The 25,163-nt window shown below is 45.3% G+C and overlaps 1 protein-coding gene across 3 annotated transcripts in view; it reads left to right on the top strand.

The window, feature by feature from the left end:
• LOC138537982 (coagulation factor XIII B chain-like) overlaps positions 1-25,163 on the top strand; it is a 1,433,866-nt gene that overhangs the window by 1,316,941 nt on the left and 91,762 nt on the right. For all 3 annotated transcript variants that reach the window (XM_069641496.1, XM_069641495.1, XM_069641494.1), the window contains one exon: positions 21,447-21,629. In XM_069641496.1, the coding sequence (XP_069497597.1) occupies positions 21,447-21,629 (183 nt within the window). The remainder of the gene's footprint in view (positions 1-21,446; positions 21,630-25,163) is intronic.

Genomic DNA, 25,163 nt, shown 5'->3' with positions numbered 1-25,163 from the left:
TGTGGTGTGGGCTGCCGGCGGGGTGTAGTCATGGGGGCTGTGTGTTGTCCCATGTGGTGTATGCTGCCTGCAGGGTGTGGTCATGGGGGCTGTGGGGGGTCCCATGTGGTGTGGACTGCATGAGGGGTGTGGTCACAGGTGATGCAGGGTCCCATGTGGTGTGGGCTGCCTGCGGGGTGTGGTCATGGGGCTGTGGGGTGTCCCATGTGGTGTGTGCTGCCTGTGGGGTGTGGTCATGGGTGATGGGGGTCCCATGTGGTGTGGGCTGCCTGTTGGTTGTGGTCATGGGTGATGGGGGTCCCATGTGGTGTGGCTGCCGGCGGGGTGTAGTCATGGTGGCTGTGTGTTGTCCCATGTGGTGTATGCTGCCTGCAGGGTGTGGTCATGGGGGCTGTGGGGGGTCCCATGTGGTGTGGGCTGCATGAGGGGTGTGGTCATGGGTGATGGGGGGTCCCATGTGGTGTGGGCTGTCTGCGGGGTGTAGTCATGGGGGCTGTGGGGTGTCCCATGTGGTGTATGCTGCCTGCAGGGTGTGGTCATGGGGGCTTTGGGGGATCCCATGTTGTGTAGGCTGCCTGCGGGGTGTGGTCATGGGTGATCCCATGTGGTGTGGGCTGCATGCACGGTGTGGTCATGGGTGATGGATGGTCCCATGTGGTGTGGGCTGCATGCGGGGTGTGGTCATGGGTGATGGGATGGGGATGTGGCTGTCCCATGAGGAGGGGTCAGCTTCCAGTGGATGTGTGCGTATTGCCGCGGATTTCCCGCGTGGTTTGTCTGGGGTGCATCTGGGGTACGTGCCGAGATGGCACGCGATTTGGCTGGGGTGCGGATGGAGTGATCACGTGAGAAGTCAGCGCATACTCCAAACGCACCCCAGACAAATCGGCTGGATACTCTGCATGTACCGCGGATGCACCCCAGCCAAATAGCATGGAAACTCAGCGGGTACCCCGAACCCACCCCAGCCACATCACATGCAAACTCAGCGCGTACCCCGGATGCACCCCAGCCAAATTGCATGGAATCTCAGCACGTACCCCGGATGCACCCCAGCCAAATTGCGTGCAAACTCAGCGCATACCCCGGACGCACCCCAGCCCAATCGCGTGCAAACTCAGCACGTTCCCCGGATGCACCCCAGCCAAATCGCGTGCAAACTCAGCATGTACCCCGGACGCACCCCAGCTAAATCATGTGCAAACTCAGCGCGTACCCCAAACGCACCCCAGCTGTATCGCATGCAAACTCAGCGCGTACCCCGTCTGCAACACATTTTCATGCGATTTGGCTGGGGGGGCTTTATGCTGGACCAGGAATGACGCGGGGGGCTTGCACCATGTTAGGCATTTCAGAGGCTTTTTACTGCACGTTGGGGCATGCTGGGGGCGTTTCTGGTGCAGCTTGATGTTCCTTGTGCCACGGCTAGTGAGGCCTCTGAGAATCCATGAATACACGTGCCATGCAATTGTTTGTTTGCGCCACGGCTGGCGCACACGAGGCTCATGCTCCTTCTCAGCGCGCAGCGCTTGCACCTATCCTGCGCTAGATTCTATGTATCGGGCCCTTAGTATTAGAGGCCGGTAATTGCAATTGCTGCAAACCAAGTTCTAGTATCAAGGAGAAGTAGAATTAGGCAAGGCTATGAGAACAACCAGCGGCGAGGCCAGCAGATGTCTGACCCACAGCAGTTTCCAATGCACAGTCTTGCAAATGGAGGCACAAGGAGGATTGTGTTACCATTTGTGTTTGTTCTATTTTTACATTTATAAAGCACTCTAAACCCGGGGGCATCAAGGTGCTAGTTGCATTACAAGTTACAGATAGACAATCATTCAGCAAAAAGACATGGAGAGTAATAGGTCTGTGGCCTGAGTTAAAAGAGAAAGTAAAAGGTCTGTGATCTGAATTGAAGTAATTTTAGGTGAAGATCAGAACTATCTAACCCCAATGCATGTTTTGCAAAATGTCCAATGCTCCCTGTGGACTAATTAGGTTACCTATTTTATTTTATTGTCAGTTGTGCCCACCTATAGTTGTATTATATTCTCTAAATCGCTGATGTACTTTGAGATCAGCGTAGTGCTGTAGAGGGTGTGGATAGCCAGTGTTAGATATGGCATCTTTTAACAGTAGCACAGTTCTGATAGTTGTGGTCTGTGCATCCATTGGGAGTAGTCCGTGGTCAGGTGTGGTTGAAAAAGCCATGCGTTCAAAGATTTTCAATATTGAATAACTGCGGGGGCATTATGAGGCGATACATGGATCGAGTTCCAGAGGGCGGATGTGTGAGAAGAGAAGGATTGTTTGCAGGTCGTCTCCTTGTGATGAGTTGTGATTCAAGCCGGTTTGTCAATTTGCAGCACATGGAGGTTGTGCCACCAGATATCTGGAGCTCTGCCTAAATCTATGCTGGTGTTGCTACTTGTGATTGCTTTGTTGATGATACATGCACTCTTGAACAGTACCCTGGCCTGAGGGGAATGGCAATGTAGTTTGCATAGGACTGGGATGATTCAGTGAAATATCCATGCACCGCTAATAAGAGATGCTGCAGTATGATGTCCTGCTTTTAAGGCAGCCAAGTGAGTAGCTGGAGCCCTGTCAGGAGGGCATTTCCCACATTGATGTGCAAGATCACAAGGGCCTGGACTACAGTCCAGAATTCCTGCAATGGGATGAAGAGTTTGATTGTATAAAGGGTGTAGATTTGCAGTTGGGCTGTTTGTCCCTTCACTGCTATGTGTTCCTGGAAGAATAGGCTGCTGGCAATAGTGAAGCTTAAGTATTTTGCTGAATCTGAGAGTTGCTGATCAAATCCTTCTAGGCCCATATTCATTTATGTATGTATATATTTATTTATTCATGGAGGAACAATGTTCTTTTGATTACAAAAGAAAGTACAACAGATAAGAAATCTGATTTTATGGCAAGCAGTGAGCTATTTATAATGGGGTGCGTTTGAGTGACATTCTGACCAGGTTGTGGAGGGGAGTAAATGGAACAGTCACCAGGGACAATACATGGGTGGACATACATAGATTAAAGGTAAGCAACATTAGACATCTTTAAGTGCAAGTAGATGGTACAGCAAGCTATGCTAGGGATGTGACCATGATAGATGAAGTGCTAAAGTAGAGGCAGTAGAAATTGATTGACAAAGGCAGAGTAGAGGTGAGGGACACATGTTAGCTATAAGGTAGATGAGCGATAGGTTAAGATGATAACTTCGAGGTGGGGAGGTAGTTTTTTTATTTGGTTTTGAACAAATCAGTGTGGACTGTTTCTCTGATGTCTGGGGTAAGAGATTTCTATGCAAGTGGAACAAGAAGAGAGAAAGAGCGGAAATGAGAGGAAGCATCGGTAGGGCGATGTGCCACAAGGATAGTCAAGGAGGCAGAACGTAGATTACGAGAAAGCTTGTAGAGTTGGATAGATGAGGGTAGTAACAGTGGTGCCTTGTCAAGAATAGATTTGTGAACACAAGCACAAATTGAAATCAGTCTCTGTTTTGCATCGTCAGCTACCCAGCCTGGTGATGGTACAAGGAAGTAGGTGTGAAGTGAGGGCATTCAAAGAGAGTCCTGGTAGCAAAGTTAATGATCTTGTCGAGAGGACAGAAAGCATAGTTGGAGAGACAAAAGAGAATGCTGGCAAAGTAGTCCAGTTTGGAGAATACAAGAGTGGTTAAGAGATGCTTGGCATTGTTGAAAGGAAGAAGGTGCCTGATTTTCTTAACATTTAGGAAGTTGCAGTGAACTGCTGTTGTAGTTTTGGAGAAGAAAGTAGAGAAGTTGCGAGAAGGGTCATATATGAGACAGGAGTTTCTAGCTGAAGAAGAGTTCGGGAGAGTGTGAGGTGGAATTGTATAGGTAAGGGAAGTGATGAGAGAGAGTATTTTGCATAGAAGAAGAGTACATCAGTTTTGGTAGAGTTTAACATCAGAGTGTGAAGCGATCCAGTACTTAATGGCAAAGAGACAGTTTGAAATTTTGATAGAGAGATCACAGGAGATTTCAGGAAAAGAGAAGATTTGGGTGTTGTTCGCAAAGAGTTGGTATGAGTATCCACAGGAGACGATTAGTGCCCCAAGAGCAGAGGGGTAAAGAGGAAAGGACCCAAGACATAGCCCTGTGGAACACCAACAGTTAAAGGAGTGTATTGAGAGGTGTTGTTGCTCTAGGAGACAGAGAATTGGCGAGGTGCCAGGTAGGAATTAGTCCATGTAAAGACTTTATCACGAAACCTAAGAAGAAGGAGAGCATTAAGGAGATCAGAGTGATCGACCGTGTCAAAGGTAGTGGTAGGTTGGAGTGCTTAGCGGAGGAAAAGGAGACATTCATGAGAGCAGTTTCTGTGCAGTTACAAGAGTAGAAACCTGTTTGTAAGGGGTATCAAAGGTTATGGATGTCTACTGTGAAAAACCCAAGGGCTTTTCTCTATCAAACCCCTTCTGGGGTGACTAGGCAAGGGCCGTTGATGTAGGGTCAGGACACGGGGAGTGACCCAGAGAGGGAGTAGGAGTCCCAAGATGAGACATGATATCCCCCTTTTCTTAACACCTCCCTACCCGACATTCCCCTCACCATCGTACACTATTGTAAGTTCCGTCCCGTTCGCCCTCCCCAATTCCATCAGAGACCTAGACAAAAGGGAGGAGTAGGAGAAACGGAAAAGGGATGTAGACATATTGCCCTGTTTTTTACAGCGACATGATAATTCCTCTTTTCCTGACAACATTCTATTGATTTAACCATAATTACCGAAGAACAGTACAACTCCCATCAATCCTCCCCACTGCTCTTTCCCTAAACCACTGGGACGAAGAAGAGGCTAAACGGAGCTATGAAGATTACCCATAGGAATCAATGCACTAGGGATTCCTATGGGTAGTCGCCATTTTTTCCCGGTAATGAGGACAGGCAAGGTCAGGCCTCCTCTACAATCATTCCCACCTGAAACATGTTAAGCCTCCCAATCAGTATAAAAGGCTGAGCTCACAGGCACACTCTGTGTGATCTGGGGATGCTGCAGGCCAGGAGGAGAGAATTTGAGCTAGAGACACCCTGGAAGGCCTGGAGAAAGGAGGACTGCCTAATTGCTGGCCCTGTGAGTACAGGGGTGGCTGCTGTGTGGTGAGGGAGCTCTGACTCCATGAATCCAAAACAGGGGCAGCTGGATTACCTGGCAGTGCCCACACCAGAGCTCCTCCCCTGGGTGAAGCAGGAAAGCCCAGTCCTTTGAGGGGCAGGTGGTAGGACCCTGAGTCCATTTTAAAACCTGTAACTCCCAAATTCTCCTAAATACTGTTTAGGGGAGTTGACGAAGTGGGAGGAAAATAGGAACACAGCATTGTGGCACTGGAAGTCCAGAGACATTTGTTTGGATAAAACTTCAGCAAGATGAGACACTGAATGAAGCAGTACTTCCAGGGCTGTGGCAAACCAGCTGGAGCAGGATGACAGACTGAGGGATGGAAGAAAGGGTAAGAAAAGGCCTGAACCTCCCTGTGAGAAGTTACCTTCCTGGAATCCTGAAGGTTGCGGATGAAAGGCTGATTAAAAGGAAAGAGAAAGCTTGCATGGTCTTTCCACATTATCAGCCACCCTCCTGGGTGAACGATTTAGTTGGCGAGGCACCAGCTGTGAGCAAACACAAGGAGTTCACAAAACGGTGAGTGAAGTGAATTCCCTGAAATGCTAGTCTGTGTGAAGTGGAGATTGTAGTGGCAACAGGGTGGCAAGTGAAGGTTACGTGTAAGATGGCAACCGTGAGGAAAGTGTTTAAAGACTCTTGTTTGTAGTTAAAGGCGCTGTGCAATACCAAGTAGCAAAGTGGTCATACCCTAAGAAGCGGTACAATCAAAGGGTTTTGTGATATGGCTCAGACAAGAAATACATGGAGAAAGAGCGAAACAAGGCGTGCGCCCGACTGAGGGGAGCCTGAGAGTGAAAAACTGCAAGTACCAGAAGGCATTGCAAGAAAGTGTTATTTGGTGAAGATTTTGTTGAACTTTCTTTTCATGTGTTTGCGAACTTAGAAGCAATCAAATAACTTTTTTGTTATAAGGGAAAAGCAAATGAGAATAGAAGGTCATGCAGAGTTTTAGAAAAATCCTTGCACAGTCGAAATTCTTCGACGGTTAGGAAAAGTAAAAGAGAGGCTTGAGCACGACGGAGTGGAGCCTAGTGAATGCGGTTGAAGTAGTCATGCAGAGGTATTAGAACAATCCTTACACATTTGAAGTTCTTTGACAGTAGGAAAAGTAAGAGAGGCTTGAGTCCACCGGAGGGGAGCCTAGTGAATGTGACACAAAGCTTGGGGAAGGGAAACCCATGAACTGTGATATAAAGGTCTGAGCCCGGCAGAAGACCTGGGTGAAATTGTACTTTTGGAGAAGAAGTGGAGCTGTGATTGTGAACTGTGGCAATTCTGTTGAACTGCGAAAGAAAGGAACTTGTCCATGATAGGCCAAGCGAGTCCTGGTCCACGATCTTTGAACTGCATCAGTGTGTCGGGAGTCAGAGTGCATCCCCCAAGCCAAGTGTGCCACCTTATCACATTCTGCCAAACGTGACTTTGCTCAGCCACACTGACATTTGTTTTCACACTGATTTTCTTTTGACCGAATACATATCACTTCACCCATTTGTTATCTTAGACTAAGGCAGGCATTAGGCTTTTTAGCATAGGCCATTATTTTGACAAGACTGACCAGGACTGGGTTTCCTTTAGGTTCTGGATGGATTACTCCCATTTTAGTATTAGGGCAAGCTAGGAGTTCTCCCAACCCCCCCATTCAAAATATATAAAGCTAGCAAAATATATAAAGCTAGGAGTTCTCCCAAACCCCCATTCAAAATATATAAAGGACGGTTTAGAAACTTGCAAACTTGTCAGTGCCTACTTGTGGCACCATGCCTCCCTTATTATAAAATGTGTAATATAGTTGACCCACAACCCTTTTGAGCAGTTTGGAGTAGTGCGGAAGTAGTGGCACAAGGGGAAAGTTAGCGGGTAGATTTTGGTCAGCCCCTTGCTTTTTTAAGAGAGGGATGACCGTCGCCATTTTCAAAATTGAGGGAAAGCGGGTAGAGTCTAAGGACAGGTTGAAGAGTTCAGCGAGGTGAGAGGCCAATAAAGGGGCAATAGGCTTGACTAACTGAGGAGTAGAAGTGTCTGATGGGTCACAATAAGTGGTTAGCCTTCATCGTTGGAGATGGGAATTCCTCCATATTAGTGCGACTAAAGTGGGAGATGGCATCAGAGGATGATGGTAAAGTAGGCGGAGTGTAGAATGTAGGCGCAAGGAGTGTGAGGAAGGTCAAGCTAGAGCCTAAAAATGTTTACATTTTTGCAGCAAGGTATTCAGCTAGGTCATTAGCTGTGAGAGTGGAGTTGATAGTCCTAGGTTTAGGAGGAGTGAGTTTAAGGTGCACTGTAGCCAGTGAGGATGGTAGGAGTGAAAGTCAATGAGGGTGCATTACAAATCTGTTTTTGCTCTATCGAGAGGACATGGGAGAGTTCAGGGCAGAGAGGTAGAGTTTCAGGTCCTCATGCAAATGTGTGCGCCTCCGTTTACGCAGCAGCCGATGCATGTCTTTTTGGAGACAGCGTATGAATAGGGTGACCCATGATTGAAGATTCTGAGACTTGGTGGTGAAAGTTAGCAGTGGGAAGAGAATGCATGATGTAGTAGTGATTGGAAGTTGGAGAAGGCATTGTTGGCCGATGAGGTATCAGGTGTGAAGGTGGAGAGTGAAAACTGTACAAACGAGAGAAAGGGAGTAATGGCAGAAGGATTCATTTTCCTTTTAGTAATAAGTGAGGTAAGTGGCGAGGAGAGGTGAGAGGGTGGAAAGGAGATGGTGGTTGAAACAATGGAGTGATCAGATAGGGATGGTGTGACAGTAGTATTAGTGGCTGAGAGTGGTGGAGATAAATAAGAGATCCAAAGAGTTACCCCCGATATGGGTAGGTAGGTTATGGATAGAGTGGAGAGCATGGTCACCAAGAAAAGACTGAAGTTCAGATTTCTGAGAAGTGGTTGGAGAGGGAAGGTTAAAGGCACCTAAGAGAAAGAGGTGGTGTATAGTTGAAAGAGAATCACAAAGTTGCCCATGTTCATCAAAGAATGTTCCAGTGGGACCAGTAGGTCGATGGAGATGATGTGAACCGAGTGAGGAGGCGTAATAGTAGAGATAGTGAATCAACAGAGGGAGAAGAGGACATGGCTTTGGAGATTTGTGAGGCATTATTTATTTTATTATTTATTTGTGGCATTTGTGTAACACCCAAACCCAGGGGTATCGCAGCATTTGTTGCAGCCAGTAAGTGAATCGATGAGTACTCGCACAGTGATACAGTAATGGCAAAACAGAGGTTAGTTGTATTTATCAAAAAGCCAGGTTTTGGCAAATTGTTTTAATTTGTTGTAGGATTGTTCATTGCTCATGGACGAGGGTAGAGAGTTCAGAGGGTGGGAGCAGAAACTGCAAAGCTGGAGCCTCCTGCACTTTTACTTTTATAATGGGGAGTGACAAAAAAGAGGCTGGTGCTGGATCTTAAGGTGTGACGAGGTGTTTTCCGAGTGATTAGTCATTTAGGTAGGGCAGAACTTCTTTGTAGATACATTTGTGAACCAGGGTAAGTGTTTTGAAGATAATGAGAGCTTTGATGGGCAACCAGTGGGCATCGCGTCAGGTGGCAGAGATGTGGTCGCTGTGTTTTAGTCCAAGGGCGGCTCCAAGGGCTTTGTTTTGTAGAAGCTGCAGTTTTCATAGGTTAGAGGCTGATGTACACAAAAGGAGCACATTGCGATAGTCCAGTTTGAATAGTATTAGTGCTCGTGCAAATGTCAGGCAGTTATCATAGGAATTGTCCACTCAGAGATATGAGTCTGGAGGTGTAGAGCATGGAGGAAGATAGCACGTTAATCTGTTTGAACATTGACAGCTCTGCATCCAGGTAAACTCCCAGTGTTTTCACCTGTTTGAGGACTGTCATAATTTAGAAAGAGGCTGTGTAGCCATCCAGAATGGTGCTGAAGATTTTGTTGATTGTCCTGAGCGTAATAGTCAGTGATGGGGATGAGGACTTGGGTGTCTTCAGCAGTGTATGTGATAGTCATTGAGTCTAAGAGGTCAAAGAGGGGTTTAGTATAAGTATTGTATAGAGTGGGTGAGAGGCATGAGCCATGGGGGACTCTGAGCAGCACAAGGATGGGGACAGCTGCCTCTTTGCCGGTGAAGACTCTGGTGGTACGATTGGATAGTAAGGACTGGATCCAGGACGTGGTTTCAGGTGAGAAGTGAAAATTGTGGCAGAGGTTTCAGCACAGTTTTTTTTCGTGGTCAACTAGGTCGTATTATGCAGACAAATCTAGAAGCAGTAGAATGCTTGGATTTCTCGAGTCACGTATGCTGTCCATCTGGATTTTTAGGTCCAGAAGGGCGGTTTCTTTGCTTTGTTTGGGATGGCCACACAATTATGTGGAGCAAAGGAGGTGGTTGAACTCACACAGGGATTGGATTTGTGAGTATGCTACACAATCTATTATCTACAAAAGGAAAGGGACTGTGGTAATAGGTTGATATCGGTAGGAATGAGTGGGTTGAGCGTGGATTTCATGAGGAGATGGCTGCTCCATGCTGCTTAGATGTTTGCTGGAACAAGGTTGGTGGTGAAGGATCCATTCATGAAATCAGTGATGATGTGGGTTAGAGTGGGTGCACATAATTCAACTGAGTGTGCGGGACAGGTGTAGCCTTTACAGTTAGTAGGTTTAATGTGAGGATGGTGGACATCACCTGTTCTTGTGATACATTGATGAATTTGAATGGTGGAGTGTCGAGGGGAGGAGAGGTTTTCTGCAGTCGTTTTCGCTATCTGAGGGCAGTTTGGTTTCAAGGGAGTCTTTTGGTATTGATTTTGGTTAGGAGAGAGTCATTTTGAATGACTGTGCACCATGTTTTGTCCGCTTGGGTGGATGGGACATTCGGGGTGGGCGATTCTAGTTCTCTGAGTATAGTGAAGAGCTCTTTGGTGTTAGAGCTAGCATTTGAGATGCGTGTATTGTAGGAGTTTTTTTGTCTTCCACAACTGCTGTTTTGTAAATTTTTGAGGCTCTGGTTAAGGCTTTGCCATTGGGAGAGGTGGGGTTCATTTTGTACAGATGTTCAAGGGCTCTTTTGGCACAGCGTAAGTTAATGAGTTCTTCATCAAACCAAATGTTAGCTGGTTCGTGGGATTTCGGGGTTTTAGCAATGAGTGGAGCATGGGAGTCTAGCGTAAGTTGCAGGCAGCTGTGGTAGAGGTTGGAAATGTTGTCTGCTGTGGTGTTGGTGTTGTTGTGTTTTGAGAGTGAGGCAAGAAGTGTAGGGTTGAAGCAATCCAGTGTGAATTTGTGTGTATTTCTGACCATGATGAGTTTGGGAGTAGGCAGCCATATAATGAGCAGGTTGGTGATAACTCAAAGTTGATGAGGAAGTGATCTCACCAGGGGATTTCTTTGATAGTAGAGATATTGATGCTGGTGTTGGAGTTGAGAATCCAGTCTAGGATTCAGCCTTTGTTATGGGTGGGCATGCTGACTAGTTGGTTGAAGTTCATGTCATCCATGGCTGCGGAGAAGGCACATGCTTTAGCGTCGTTAAAGCCAAGTTTAATGTTGCCCAGTATGATAAACTTAGTTGAGGGTTTCAGTAATGGCCTGATAAGGGGTGGGATATCTAGGGTGGGGTAACTTTGGTACTTAGGTTGTCGGTATAACAGTAGGATGTTAAAGGTAGTTTTGGGGTCAGTGGGTAGCTTCATGAGCAGCAGTTCATAACCTATGATGGTTGGTATGGGTGAGGATCTGATTTGTAGGGAGGTTTTTGCGATAAGTGCAACTCCCCAGCCTATGGTGTCTGGATGGTCAGCTTTGAGGACTGTGTATTCGGGAGGGTGGGCCAGTGCAATGGTGGGGCCTGAGGCCGGTGCAACCATGATTCTTCAATAGCTAGTATATCTAATTGGTGTTCTAGTAGTAGGTCATGGATGTCTAGGGTTTTACGTTGTTCAAGGGGTGGTGGGGAGCTCTCCAAAGGACAGGGGGAGATTTTGTGTTGGAAGAGGGTGGTTGTGGTTGAATAGCTGTGCTTGCAAAAATCAGCAGTGCCTGATATATATAAATATTAAGTAGTGGGGAGATGTGGGACCTGACAAGCTGTGAGAAGCCAGGAAGAAGTATGAGTACCAAGTCTGTTAAGTCTGTGGGTGCCTAGAGAGGGGACAGTGGGGGGGGGGGGTAGGTGGCCATTGACATGAAGGGTTCTAAGTCGTGAGGAGCGTGTGAGTCCTATGAAGACTTTAGTATTAGAAGTGTTGTCAGGACTGTGAGAGGCATGTGGGTGCCGCCTAGGGACGCCTGGGCAATTAGGTGTTCTTAGTGGAAGGGCCTGCGCCTTGTATGTGGGTTCAGTGGACTTTGCAGGCACTGAGGTGGAAGTGTGCTTGGAGGGTACTGTGGAGGAAGTAGGCTTTGCGGGTTAACAGGGGCAGTGGGCTTGGCGGGCACTGTGGAGGAAGTGGGCTTGGCAGGTGCAATGGGGGCAGTGGGTTTGGCGGGCGCTAGGTGTTGGAATGGCAAGGAGCAGTGTTAGGGAGAATTCTCCAGAATGGCTAATTTCCCTTACCTACTGAGTCCCTCAGCATCTTTGCTGGATTTTTAGGATTTATTTTTTTGACCTGGTAAGAGTGTGAGTATTTGTTCCCACTCTTACATGTGTTTTGCTGTGTGTATTTAACATTTTCTTGTGTTCAAAGACTGTGGTTGTCTTTTTGACTTCCCAACTCAGACTCCATTTTCTGGGACTGATTACTGTCTCCCAGAACATGTAAAGTTGCCATTAACTTTATTAGTCCCTTTTAAAACTTACAGACCCAGTACAAACTATCTTAAATAGAGTTCTGGAAAGGGTTAATACTTATCCCTTTTTGTCTGTTTCTCTTGGAGCATTGTATCGCTCCCTTTTCATTAAGACTTGGCTGGTGGCAGTGGTAACTACCCTATTTTTCCTATTGCTGTTATGGTAGCCTGAACTTAAACCCGCTAGACCATATACATTTTATACGGTTCCGGCTGGGTGTATTCGCCATTTCTTTTTGTTAAAGTCTTTCTCGTGTTTTACTCTGCGTGCCAAACCAGGTTTGGTTCCTTTGTTCACCGTCCTTTCACAGGCTTCTGCACAGAAGCCCACCTTAGGCGCCTGTATGTATGAGAGGGACAGGATGTGAGGGAGGGGTTTAGGACTCCCTGCATAGGGTCTCCTTGGAGACCCATGTCGCACTCTGATCTGATTGGCTGTGGTGACTGTCCCGGCGGGACAGCCACCCTGCTGTGTGATTGACAGCCAGGCTGTATGAATGGGGGAAAACTGCATAAAAAGCAGGTCTCTGGGGCTTGAAAGGCAGAGTCGCCACTGGAATGAGAGAACCGAAGAGGAGCTGACAGAAGAGGACCCCAACAACGGCTGAACTTATCGGTGAAGCCCTGCTGTAGTTCCGAATCTTCAGACTTCGATGACAGAGGAGATCTGCAAGGAATCTTCTTCCCCCGAGCTGGTGGGACCAACCAGTTCATCCAAACTCCAAGCAAGGCCTCCCTCTCCTGGTCGAATTTGCTGTACCGAGCTACAGTGAACCGGATAGCCAGAAGGACCGGATAGCCAGAAGGACCGGACACCTTTTACTCGTTGCTTTGCTCTGCTGCTGGTTTCTTCCCTGGACAGTGCAGGACCCTCCAGTCTTCCTACTTCGTGTCAGTCCGACAGTCGCTTCAGGAACCGTGAGCCTGCAGGACTTGCCAGGAACATCCGCCTCAGCTACAGCCTTCTTCTCCGGTTAAGGTACTGTTCAAATCCATTTGTTCGTTTCGTCCGACCACAGTGGGAGGGTGTGAAACCTTTTGCCAATCCGAGGGCTTGTTCTTCTCCATTCTTTAAACTAACTTTTCTGCCGACCAACTTCGTCCTGAACTCTTGGAAAATACTTAACCACGAAATACCCTGAACTGTGTGATCTTGAGCAAAAGACTTTGACCCATTAACATTGGCCTAGGCCTATGGAATTGATTTCCTCAATCTAGTTCCTTTTTCTGAGATTGCCCTGCCTATTGTTGGTACTGCTACATTTTTGATAACTTTGTCCCCCCCCCCCACCCCCCTTTTTGAATTTCTGGAGTGCCATTTGCTCACACTTCATTTTGAGCCTAACTTGTCCAGAACCTATTAGGTGTGGTGTACTGTATTAGAGTGTCATTTTTCAACTGCTTTACTTTAGTGAAATGTTTTACAACTGATGTGTAAATAAATGTATATTATTTTACTCAGACCTTGAGTCAGTGTTTGTTTGAATCATAGTAATTGCTGTCCTTTGTGTAACTATTGATACTGCTCACTTACTCTTGAGATAAGTCTGGCTGCTCAGCCATCGCTACCACTTTACTGTGTAGTACAGGCTTGTACCAAAGGTGAATTTGTCCTGTCACTAGCAGTCCTAATTGTGTGTGATGTTCCCAAAGGGTACTGCATATAATTCTGCCTAACAAGCATCGGAAGCAGTTGGCACCTGGCCAGAAAGCTTAGAGGAATGGGGTTGTAGGTTAGGAGAAAACAAGCGGTAAACATCAAAGGGTACAATGCTTGAGATGGTGAGGGGTGCTGCATATGAGCTCTCCTTACCTTGTTGATCGGATGGCAGGTTGGCTACTGTGTGCAAGGCTTGGAGAGTGATGTCCCAGCTGACACGGCCTGACAGGGCTAGACAGCGGAGGTCTCCGGCCTTAGCATTTAGTCTTTGCTGGGGGCCGGCATCACCATCTGGCTCCTATTGGTCCTATTGGTCTTGGGAATATGAACAGGAAAGGGCCAATTGGATGCAATTGGAGGCGGGCTGTATAGGCCTGCAAAACATCAGCAGAGCATCTTGCAGAAAACACTGTGGCCATTTTAACAGGGCCAAAATCAAGTGAGGCCAAAGTCTAATTTCGTCAGGGGTCTGCATGATACTATTGAGAGGCAATTTCTTCACATGTAGCCCATATGGGCTTACCCTAGTTTGCATTTCAATCGTTTTTCCCGTTTCAGTATTGTGGATGTTGCAGCTCTCCTGAGCTGGGCTGAGGACTTCACAGGAACATTGAGGTGGGAAGAGTGTAGGTGTCCGCCATTGCCACATGTGCAAGTCAGACGAGAGTGAATGAAGGATAGTTTGGAATCATGTAGGGGAGGCAATGTCAGATGGAGAAATCCAAGTTTAAGTGATAGCGAGGAGGTCTAGGGGAGGAGAGCTGGAATACAAGTCAGTGATATTGGAGATTTTGTTGCATACAGATTGAGCATTCCAGAGTGCAATGTTCACTTGATGTGGTAACAGAGTTGAGAATTTGAGTCTAAGAAGAAGACATGCAATGTGGATAGGTGTTAGGGAAGGTATTGTTAGCTTATCTACTTTATTTGTTGGAAATAGGGGGTGCAAGAGTGATGGAGTAATGGGAGTTTCAAGATGTGAGTTTAATGACGGTGGTAGGAAAGGAGAAAGTTAAAGCATGATTGGAGAAAGCATAGGGAGAGGTGAGTGGAAACAGCAGCAGGAGCGTATGAATTGTAGGTGAGTACTGCAGTGTGGAAGTATAGCACAATAATTAGCAAACTAGGAGTACTGACAGGTGCAGCGAGGAGGAAGGCAAAAGCAAAGACTCACAGGCAAAAAGGTCAACCATTAAATGGGACGCCCCTGCCTGGACAGAACCCTAGGAAGTTCTAAAGTGCGGAAACACGCTCTTGTTACCTGATCACCTAGTCCATCAGTGGGTTGGTCTCTGAATTTGTCCCTGGTGTTGCTCTGATGAGGCAATCATTGAGCCATAGATGTACATCTTGTTGTTTAGCAACGGGAACATTGAGGCTGAATTCCGTTGGTGGGTTATGTTTGAGTGATGAGATAATGGCTAGGTAATCCCAGAGATCACTGATAGCATGTGAGCTTTTTACTGTCATGTACAGCTGAGTATCGTTCGCATATTGCTTGTTGGCTATATCGGGGTCTTAGAGGAGGGTGCTCAGAGGCTCGATGTAATAGTTAGTAAGGATCAGTGAGAGGATGGAACCTTGGGGGACTCTGCAGGAGAATGGGAGTCAGTTAGAACATGAGTACATCTGGACGGCATGGTGTCTGACCAAGAGTTAGGCAGTAAACCCATTCAGGCCAGTGCCAGAGAATTCCATCCCATCAGTGAGGAGGGAGAGGAGGATGTGGTGGGCAGCGGTGTTGAATGCAAATGAGGTTGAGGAGGCATGAGACTCTTATCCATGATCTGGAGGGCATCATCCATCACCTGGATGGTGGCTGTCTTGATGCTACACTTTGGGCAGATCCCAGACTGATAGTCATTTAAGAGTTGTAGTTGTTTGATCCTGATGAGTAGTTGTGTAGTGACTGCTTTTTCCAAGTTTTTGCCAATAAGCAGAAGGCTGGACAGCTCGTCTGGGTATAGGGTCACATTTTTCAAAAGAGGTCATACGAGACCAGTCTTACCCTTCTGTTAGAGGCATTAAAAATATTGAAGAGAGCTTTGAGCACCAGGCCCATCACATTTTCAATATTGGTGGCTGGGATGATATTGTCAGAGTAAGAAGTTTATCTGAGGGAGGTGATTGCTTTCAGGAGGTCTGGGGGAGAGAGAGGAGCGAATTTGATCCAGAGGAGCAGTGTGCATGTTGGAGTGCCAGCAATGGGGGTGGAGGTTTAAGTTGTGGTAGGTTGAATCAATGATCTGTTGGATTTTCTCAATTTTCTTAGCAAAAAAGTTGTAGATTCATCACATTTTTCCTGAGTTGCTGGCTAATCAGAGTCAGGTGGGGGTTTTGTACAATTCTTTACTGCTTAGAGGCTGCCCACATGGTGGTGTAGTAGTAACAACTTTGGCCTCAGTAAACAGATTCCTACCATTGGCGCAGAGAGATTTGAGGTTGAGATTTTCCAGGTTAAGGTTTTAGAACCACTATCTCTCTAGGGCTCTGACTGAGCATTTGTTTGTGGAGAGCTCGGGTGTGTACCAAGGGGTGGATTGTTTCGTCTGGCTGGTTTTTAGGGAGGTATAATTGTCCATCAGTGTCATAGTGGAATTTTCTTAAGATTTCACGAGGACAAAGGCACCTACTACTAACAAAGGTGATTTTAGAATAGAAGCCTGATGAAGTATTCACAGTGGCCTTCTCTTTAAGGGTTTTGTTTTTAAATTGCACCGAATGGTGAATCTCTGGTCCCTTTGAAACACAAGTCGGCATCATTGTGTGCACTGGCTGTGTATTGGGTCTATGGCTGGAGTGTAAATAAAGAACTAGTGATGATGTAGGGCAGAAACGAAAGGTGCATTTTGTTGCTTTCACCTTTTTAGTGGTAAAGTGCATTCTTCCCACAGCTAATTCTGAAATACTTGAAAACACTACATAAGCCTGGGTAAATACTTCATGATTCTGTGTTTTTTGCCAAATTTGGGGGTGGTAATTTGTAGTGATTTTCACCTGTAGGATGACAACTGGGCCAAACAAAACCCCTAAGAAATGGATGGCAAATGTCCTGCCAATTCCACCATCCATGTCTGCATTTTAAGTGTGACCTGCGCTCGTGTCTGGCTTGGCCATGTGGGGCACGTTTAGAATGGGTCTAATGTTCCTGTTCTGGCAGACATCCTCGGCCAAAGCAGATAAACACATTCCTTGGTGTAGTTGTCCTCCTGCAGGGTCGTACATTTTTCATAGCTGCAAAGCAATCGCAGACCTGTGCCCCCCTGACTGAAAAACGTGTCCCTTAAAGTAATATCTCAACAAAACATACATGCTTTTACCCTGTTTGGTTTATAATTGACACTTGATCCATCATCAACAGTTTGCACGCAGAATATCTACGCCCTACTTTCAAATTCAGAGCATGGTCATACTTTAGTACACTAGGAATAGGTAATAAGCAAAACAAATGCAGCACAGAAAATAATACTTTTGTGTTGGTTCAAATCAGATAGCACTGTGGTTAGCAGTTCCCCCTGCAACACCCCTCAACCCCCCAATAGGCAATGTGAAGAGATAGGAGAAGAGAGCAGGTATTCAGGAATGGCACAAATCAAACAAATATCAGTCCCACTTTCCCCCAGCAAACACAAGAGAAAAACAGAATTGACTTTCAGCTGTCAGACTGGCTTTCAAAATTGTCTTTAGAATAGACTGGGCAAAACACCAAATCTGGTAAAAAATACTGAATTGTTATAAATTCTTATGGGAGCCGCTTTGAACAGTGGCACACAAGCACAAGCAATGATTTGGTCAGCAGAAAATGATGGAAATCTCAAGGTCCAAGTTGGAATAAATTTAGAGCTATTTTACACGTGTAAAACTTTCAGATTTTTAAAATTGCGGCAAAATTTTCATTGCGCGATATTCGCGATACCGGGAGAATTGCACTGAGTTTTAGGTTCTATGGATAGCTGTGGATGTTGGCTACAAGTAGGAGTTGACCTTTTGTTTCTATCACAAAAACTGAGGGAGTTATGGGGGTTTTAGTCAAGGTCCTTTTTGTGAAGTAGATGCGAGAATTGAAAACAGAAATGCACTTTTAAAAATGACAAATGGGTTTGCTTAGACTAGGGGATGACTATGAAGAAGTGAATACCACACAGGACTGTTACAGCCACTGGATCAGGGTGACCCACCTGATAAGGAAACTCGACTTCTCCAGATGAGAAAATGGTCAGCGCAAAGATAGTTCTAATAAGACTTGTTCTGAAGGAAGATAGGATGGGTTGGATATAGGGATAAGACTATGCAAAGTACATATGCTATGTGACACAATTCTTCCTATTTATACTCACTGGATATGTTTTTAAATGGGACCCTCAGCTCTGGTCAGGATTGGGTCTGGTCTAGGAAAAACAGCACCTCAGGCACGGGACTGGATCCTCTAGGCCGGTTGCCGGATTGGCACAGATCTGCTCTCCTAGTCTGTGGGTATTTGGATCAGCTGGATGGCGAGTTCCTCAGGCAAGCCTAGTGGTGGCAAGCCAGCGAATTTCTGGATACTGGTTCAAAATGGCCTTCTCACACAACACAGCGCTTTACTGAGAGGGGAGAATAAATTTGAGGATTGGGGCCTTGCTGAAAATCAATAGTCTCTATTGCTGGCAAGAGATTTGGCATCTGGATGAATATTTAAAGCTGGATGTAGAATGCTGGATCAGAGTGCTTCACCGGAATCAGGAAGGTGGCTGGATCTGTGAGTTCCTATGTGCCCTCAGCTGTCTCTATTTATACCTTTAAAAATGACATCACAAAGGGGTGTATGGGCTGGTTTAGCTAAGCTTGCCTCTGTGAACGGTGATTGGGTCAGAGTCTACTATCTGCCTTGATAGAGGAGAGAAGAGTCATCTTTATGGTGTAATTTTATGATGCTGAGAACCCACCCCTAGCCACTGGAACACAAAGTCTAATTTTGGCAAAATACATATTTACACATGTGCAACCTCTATAAAATCACATATACAGATTGCATATTTTACATAGCAGCTATTCCTCAAAACCCCATAGCTGTGGGATCTTGTCTCCGCTTTCTACAGACTTTTGCCCTTTTCACTATGAACACAATGTCCAATTTTTAAGCAAATTTCCACAAATGTGCGTGTTTAACAGTGATATGCGGGCATATTTTCACAAGTACTACACCCAGATTTTGGGCATAGAGGCTGTCAGTTTTCAGATTTTGTATGTTTCACCATGTTTCATTTGATACATGGATTTTAGCACCAGGCAAGATTGTGAATGTTGAAAGGGTTGTGTTATAGGCATTTTGGCAATTTTGGCAACAAAGAAAATGACAATTGTAGGCACATTTTTGGGTTTCCCTTGCAAAGTGCTGCTTTTCTCTCTGCACTCTGTTTGCTGGTTATGGAACCCACTGGCACATTTCTGCAGGGTGTGCCCCATTCCACTGCACATGACCATGGGTGGCAGGTTGTGCATCCCTCTTTTTGTGTGCTGAAGCACACGGTTTTTGTAGGTTTTTTGAACGCACAAGGGTTTTGCCGCCATTGTTGCTGTTTCTTTCCCCACAACTGGCAGGTTGATGCCGCATAGCATAGTGGAGTGGGTCAATACATCCCACAATCCTGTAGCATTTTTTATTTCCTGTGGGAATTCTGTTGATCATGTGCAATAGCCAAAGTTGAAATGCATATTGATAAATGAGTGCCAAAACGGTTGAGAAGATAGCTCAGTGTGCTAAGCACTCCTTGCAAAGATATGTGTTCATATACAAGATTACAATAGCACATTCCAGCAAGACTGGCTGAGCCTTTCCTATGTCTGAGGTTTATAAACCTGCTTGCATATGTTTTGCAGCACAACACGTACTATTATCAGCAATGTGCCTGCACCAGATAGGGGTTCTTAGAAAAACTAACGCCATCCGTATGGTGAAGGTCCACAAATTGGTTAGATGCCTAGGCAATCACCTGTAACGATGAGCATAAACTGTTAGTCCAAGAGGTGAATAAGTATCCAAATTTAAGACTGTGGGACCAAAGCATTCATGCTTGTATTCTGGCTTTGCCAGCAGACAATACAGTGATCCTGGTCAGATCATCTCATATCTCTTATGTTACTGTGCCATCTTCTGTGAGGTTTGCCTTCTTGCATGCTGGTTGCATCGTTTAGCGCATAACTTTATCTTTCTTATTATGTAGGACTTTTGAGTGGAAGGGGTGGTAGATGGAAGAGAGCGGACCAGATGTTGTAGGCTTCGAGCAAGCATATTTTAAGGTCTGCTCGTTTGACACAAACAACAGTTTGCTTTTTTGTAAAATTCAAAGGTTTTCTGCACATTTATATATGACCATTTCACAAGCCAGTGTTTTGGAAGTATTTAAAGCTTTAAACGACAAACCCAGATTAAATCTGTTAAATCACATTGACTGGTATGCTGGTACTTAAATACTTCCCTTGATGATGGAGCAAATGAAGCTAGAATTATTCCTATTTTGTGTAATAACCTTTTTATAAAATTTAGTTTAAAAAAAAAAATTGTCATGTTTGGTAATGTGATTTGTGTACTTTCCAAGTCCGTTTTATAAAATTAGACTATTTTAGTTCATGGAAAAGAGGAAAAGAAAGTGTTCAAATTCAGAAATTAGAGTTGCCACAAATCCCAGCTTCACCGCTTAACCGATGTGTGATCCTGGACATCTCATTTAATCTTGTATTGCCGAACCTCTCAAAATTGCCAGCACCTAAACCTTTCAAAATTGTCAGCCCTTTAAAGTGATTTCCTTCTCGGGGTATGATCTTCAAAAAGGCTTCACTGATGGTTTCACTGGCTAGTGTTGCTTCCACTAAAATAGTGATCGCTGATATATTGCACACTATAGGCACTTTGTTCCTTTTGATCTCTAATAGCAACACTATTTGAAAACCATGTCCCACTTCTAATCTCAGTCTGTCTGGATACAGACACCTTCCTGGTAGCTTCTAATCTGCATCCCCTATCCATGCTATGGTATGTGTAGCTTTCTCCTTCTTTCCAATTGGTCTCCTCTATCCATGCATGAGCGCTTTTGCATTATGTGAGGCTGCTAGTGTGAGTATTCTGTCTATTCTGGATTACATGTACCTTTTACATATGTTCCTGCATTAACACTACAGGCTGCATACCTTCCTGGATGCTATTGATAAAAAGTATCCTGTATCTATACTAGTAGAACAGAAGTAACCTCTTCCTAGACTGCTAATTTTGGCCTTCACATGCTACTTATCATTCTGATTAGAGCAATAATGAAGATGGTAAGAGTACTTAAAGGGAGTAAACATGTTTATTTTGAATGCTTCAAGGCAGCATATCAACCTATGGGCTGTGATCGGGACGAGGGGGCGGGGGAGGGGTTGTGGGACCAGATATTCTTAATCACTTAATTCCTTTGGTTTGGTGGAGGGGGCTCCAAAGATGTCCGTGCCCACGGCCCCAACAGTGATTAAAATGGTCCTGTGGGGGACTGTGAGCTGTTTGGGGAACAGGACAAGAAATGGTGCCACAGCCCCCAACGCCTTCTATTACATTGGAAGGTTCATTCATTGTGAACTTCAGTAGTGCACTACACCGAAGGAGGTGCCAGGTTACATAAAACCAGCACATCACATTTACATCAAAGGGTGGTCTGAGTAATGAAGAGCTGAGTCTGGAACTGGGAGATTCTACTCTTTGATTTAGAGCATCGTTAAACCACACACTTAACCTCATCGTAAAATAATCGGATTATATTGCTTGCTTGTTGAAATATCTTTTTTCAAGCATTTGTATTTATTCTTTTGTAAATGTCTTTTTAGATTTGATGTTTAATCCATGTCTTGTCCTGTGTTTTGCAGATCCGTGTCGCATAACACAAGAGGGTATGGATGACAATAACTTAGAATACGATGGTACTGAAATCATATTCAAAAATTCGCAAACCATGGAATTTAAATGCAAAACGAGTTTTGTTCAAACAGGATCGCTTTTGGGAACGTGCATTAAAAACGAACTAACATATCCTACGTGCAAACCTGACAGTAAGTTCATTCTATCTATCGTGTATTTATGTATGTACAGATGTTATCTTTTATTACGCTCCCTTTTTGGGATCACAGCATCCAACTGGTCTCACGGTGGTGCATGGATTTATGCTACATAAAGTGAAATGCAATTTTGCACCACTCCTCGCTGAAGCAATGGGGAAAGCTTTTAGGTGTTATGGCCACTGGGGAACCCCTGCATGTTGCTGCTGGTAGCACCCAATCCAGCAGCATGAAACAGCCTTTTTGAACTGGATTTGCTCTTAACGTGTTAACAAATTCACAAACTATGAAGTTTATTAAAAACAATGTTGGCTTCGAGAAGCAGTGTAGTTCTTAAAGCGCTTAGATGCCCCCAGGTTAGCACGCTATATAAATAAACTAAACTAAACAGAGAACGGTTATTGTAGCAGGTGCGCCTGTAAATTGAGGAGGTGTACATTAAGCCCAGATGTTATGCTATGTTATTAGGATGTGTCCTACGTGTCGATGCTGTTTGCATGGTCTCCACCGTCTCTGGGGGATCTGGAAGAGAACGGGCTGCTTTTGATAGCTGGGAAAAGACGAAAAGAGCAAGTTTTGGATACAAGAAGATTATAGATGTTGTACAAGGTGTGCATGGACGTAATTTTAGGAGGGGACAGAGTTGTCATGTCCCCCCCCCCCCAACTTTTTCAGCAAAGTTACTCCACTGAAGGTGTGCAAGCTGATAATTGAAGTACGAGAGAGCAAGGTGTACAGGCAGTGTTTGCATATTTACTATACACATAATACCAATTTGTGGCAATGTAGAAACGTGATTTGGCCGTCATCAAGTGATTTCTGTTCAATCAAATTCAAGGTGTCCAAGTTCCAAGGTCAGCAATGTAGGATGTATTTATTTTATTTTGGCCATTGTTTGTTTTAGATTGTACATATTACCTATGGGGCCAATAATAAGGTCTTTGGAACTATTGTCTTCTGGGTATGTTCCTGGCGTTTTTTACCAAAGTCCTCAGTTTGCCTACACAATTACGCCCAGGATCCAGTGACGTAAGATGCGATTGACGTAGCATTATGCCGTGGCAATGATTTGCTTGGTCGCATCTATGTTCAGCCTAGTGGGATGAGCAGCTTTCATGACTATACCCTGATTCACTTAGTGGGGCCATCTCTGCTGGCCCATTAAGAAGAATCTCCAATTATCTATAGAGCAACACAGAGTCTCTATGTGTCTGATCTTGTCTGAAATTCTATTTTTAAAAATCAAATCAAGAAATAAGTGTTTGCAAACGATGTATGAAATACACCCAAGAGGTTGTTAGACAGTGAAAATACACAAACACTTGTCAAACAAATCTCCGAGTATGAACATAATCCGTAATGAATTAAGCATGCTAAGTGATGTGCTGTGGCCCTCAAGTACATTTGTCTCTTCCCCGGTTGGATGGTGAGAGAGTAGCATTTTTCTAAGACATGACAGATGTGTTTAATTTCAGAATCAACCTCCACTCACTGGCTTTGCTATCAGATTATGAAACATAGAATTATAAGCATGTAGCATAATTATCTTTCACAAAGCAGTCTCTTCTTTCAGTTAAATAAACCACACGATACTACAACTCAATTTATTTATATGCACACTGTGACAAATTCATCATCCTTTTGAATAATAAAACACTTTAAATCTGATGGCACCAGTGCAGACTTGATGTAAACCCCTAACTCAACCATGCATGAATTATCATTCTATGCTCAGTGAAGATTATTGTATAGGCCACTTCCTTAATTTCTGTTTGGCCCACTTCCGGGGCCAGTTTAATAAAGCACATTGGCCAAATTACGGGTTGCCCTTAATAAGGTCATGGCTGCCTCCAAACCCGGGTCCGGGTTCCCTGAAGGGGGAATTACCGGGCCATTCCGAGTTCGGAGGGCCCGGTAATTCCTCCCTCAGGGAACCCGGGCCCGGATCTTCCCCATTCCCATTCGAGCCCCCATTGGGCTCAATGGGAATGGGAGAGGGAGCTAACAACGGGCCGATTACGACCGGCCCGTTGTTAGCTGCCTGGTCCCCTCGCGGGACCTGTTAACGACGCCTGGTTTTACCAGGCTTCCTTACCGAGTCCCGCGACAGGACCGCGTAATTAGGCAGAATGGGAATAACGGGTCCGCACCCATTGCGGACCCCGTTAACCCATTCCGCCTGACTTGTAATGAGTCCCATTGTCTTCCCATATACCCAGCAGTGTGGTTTCGGCGACTCCTGTTATTCAGTAGAAAGTTTGGACAACCGATTTGAACCTCATGGCCCAATGTTACAATACCCCCTTAAAAGGTAGTATGAAAAAGATTGTTCCTCGGTCTGAAACATAATGGAGACAGTTGCATTTTTCAAGAGGATTGAAAAAGCGTGATACGAACAAATGAATGCGTTTCAGGGAAGTGAGGGTTTTCTGTCATGTAACGGGACAAAACGAGGCATTTTATAGAAGATGTATTAGATAAAATGGTTAAAGAAAGCACAGAATTTGCAAAGATGTCTGAGGGGGAACACATTAACTGCTCCAACAGAGGCCTGACACCAACATAGCACATACACCATTTTTAACACATTTTCATGCTGCGTGTGCCCAAAGAAAATTCTGCAGCCCTATCTCAAATATATGCCAGCTTTTGAGGCCTGCCTGAAAAATATATTCAAGCAGTGGTCCGTTTTCAATTTAGTTGTGCCCAGAATAGGTCATGAGGTCTGCCAAAATGGCATGTCAATGGTGCCGTGAACGGCATTAGTGAATAAATCCTGGGATTGCTTGTTGCTTTACAAAGTAGAGTTCACTTTGCAATTCGTGCTGTACTGCTTACATTATTGGCAAGACAGACATTGATTTCTATGAGTATGGTCTCCGTCTGCAATGGGACAGCGGTTATTTTATTTTTGTTTTATTGCACTCCGAAAACACAACAGGCATCAGGGCGTGAATACACAAAAAATGAGCATAAATTACAATCCAAACGTAGATGGGTTGGTAGGGTGTGTTGGCAGGGTGTTCCAAACACAGGGTGCTATATAAGGGAAAGATTTCCCATTAGCTTTCAGCCGTTTAGGGTGCGGGCAATTTAGTAACATACAGGGTAATTCATGGAAATTCGCACAAAAGTGGCGGAGGCGGCTGGCGCACAGTGTTCCTGTGCGATAGACTGCGTAAAATCCATTTCAGCGCACAGCATATTCATGGATTTTAGCCTCCAAAACCAGCCGTGGCGCAGAGTGGCGCAGCGACCCTGCAGCAGCGCCAGTTACGCCCCCAAGAACGCCCTCGCACAAGGAAAAGGCATCCAAATCCCCAATCCAGCGCAAAGGTCTGCGCCAAGCCAAAACCAGTTTACCGGACTGCCAAACAGCAAACGCCAAGCGGGGAACATGTATTACGGGTTTCGCGGTAACTTCCACACGCGAAAGGGCCTGTGCGAGCGGGGTACGTGTATAACTGGGGTTCGCAGGAAGTTTCACACGCGATTGGCCTGGGTACGTGTATTTCAGGGGTGCGCGAG

The sequence above is a fragment of the Ambystoma mexicanum genome, chromosome 1q (genome assembly GCF_040938575.1).
Source record: "Ambystoma mexicanum isolate Mex_15411 chromosome 1q, UKY_AmexF1_1, whole genome shotgun sequence".
In the NCBI taxonomy this organism is placed as follows: Eukaryota; Metazoa; Chordata; class Amphibia; order Caudata; family Ambystomatidae; genus Ambystoma; species Ambystoma mexicanum.
This window is presented reverse-complemented; position numbering and strand designations above follow the sequence as displayed.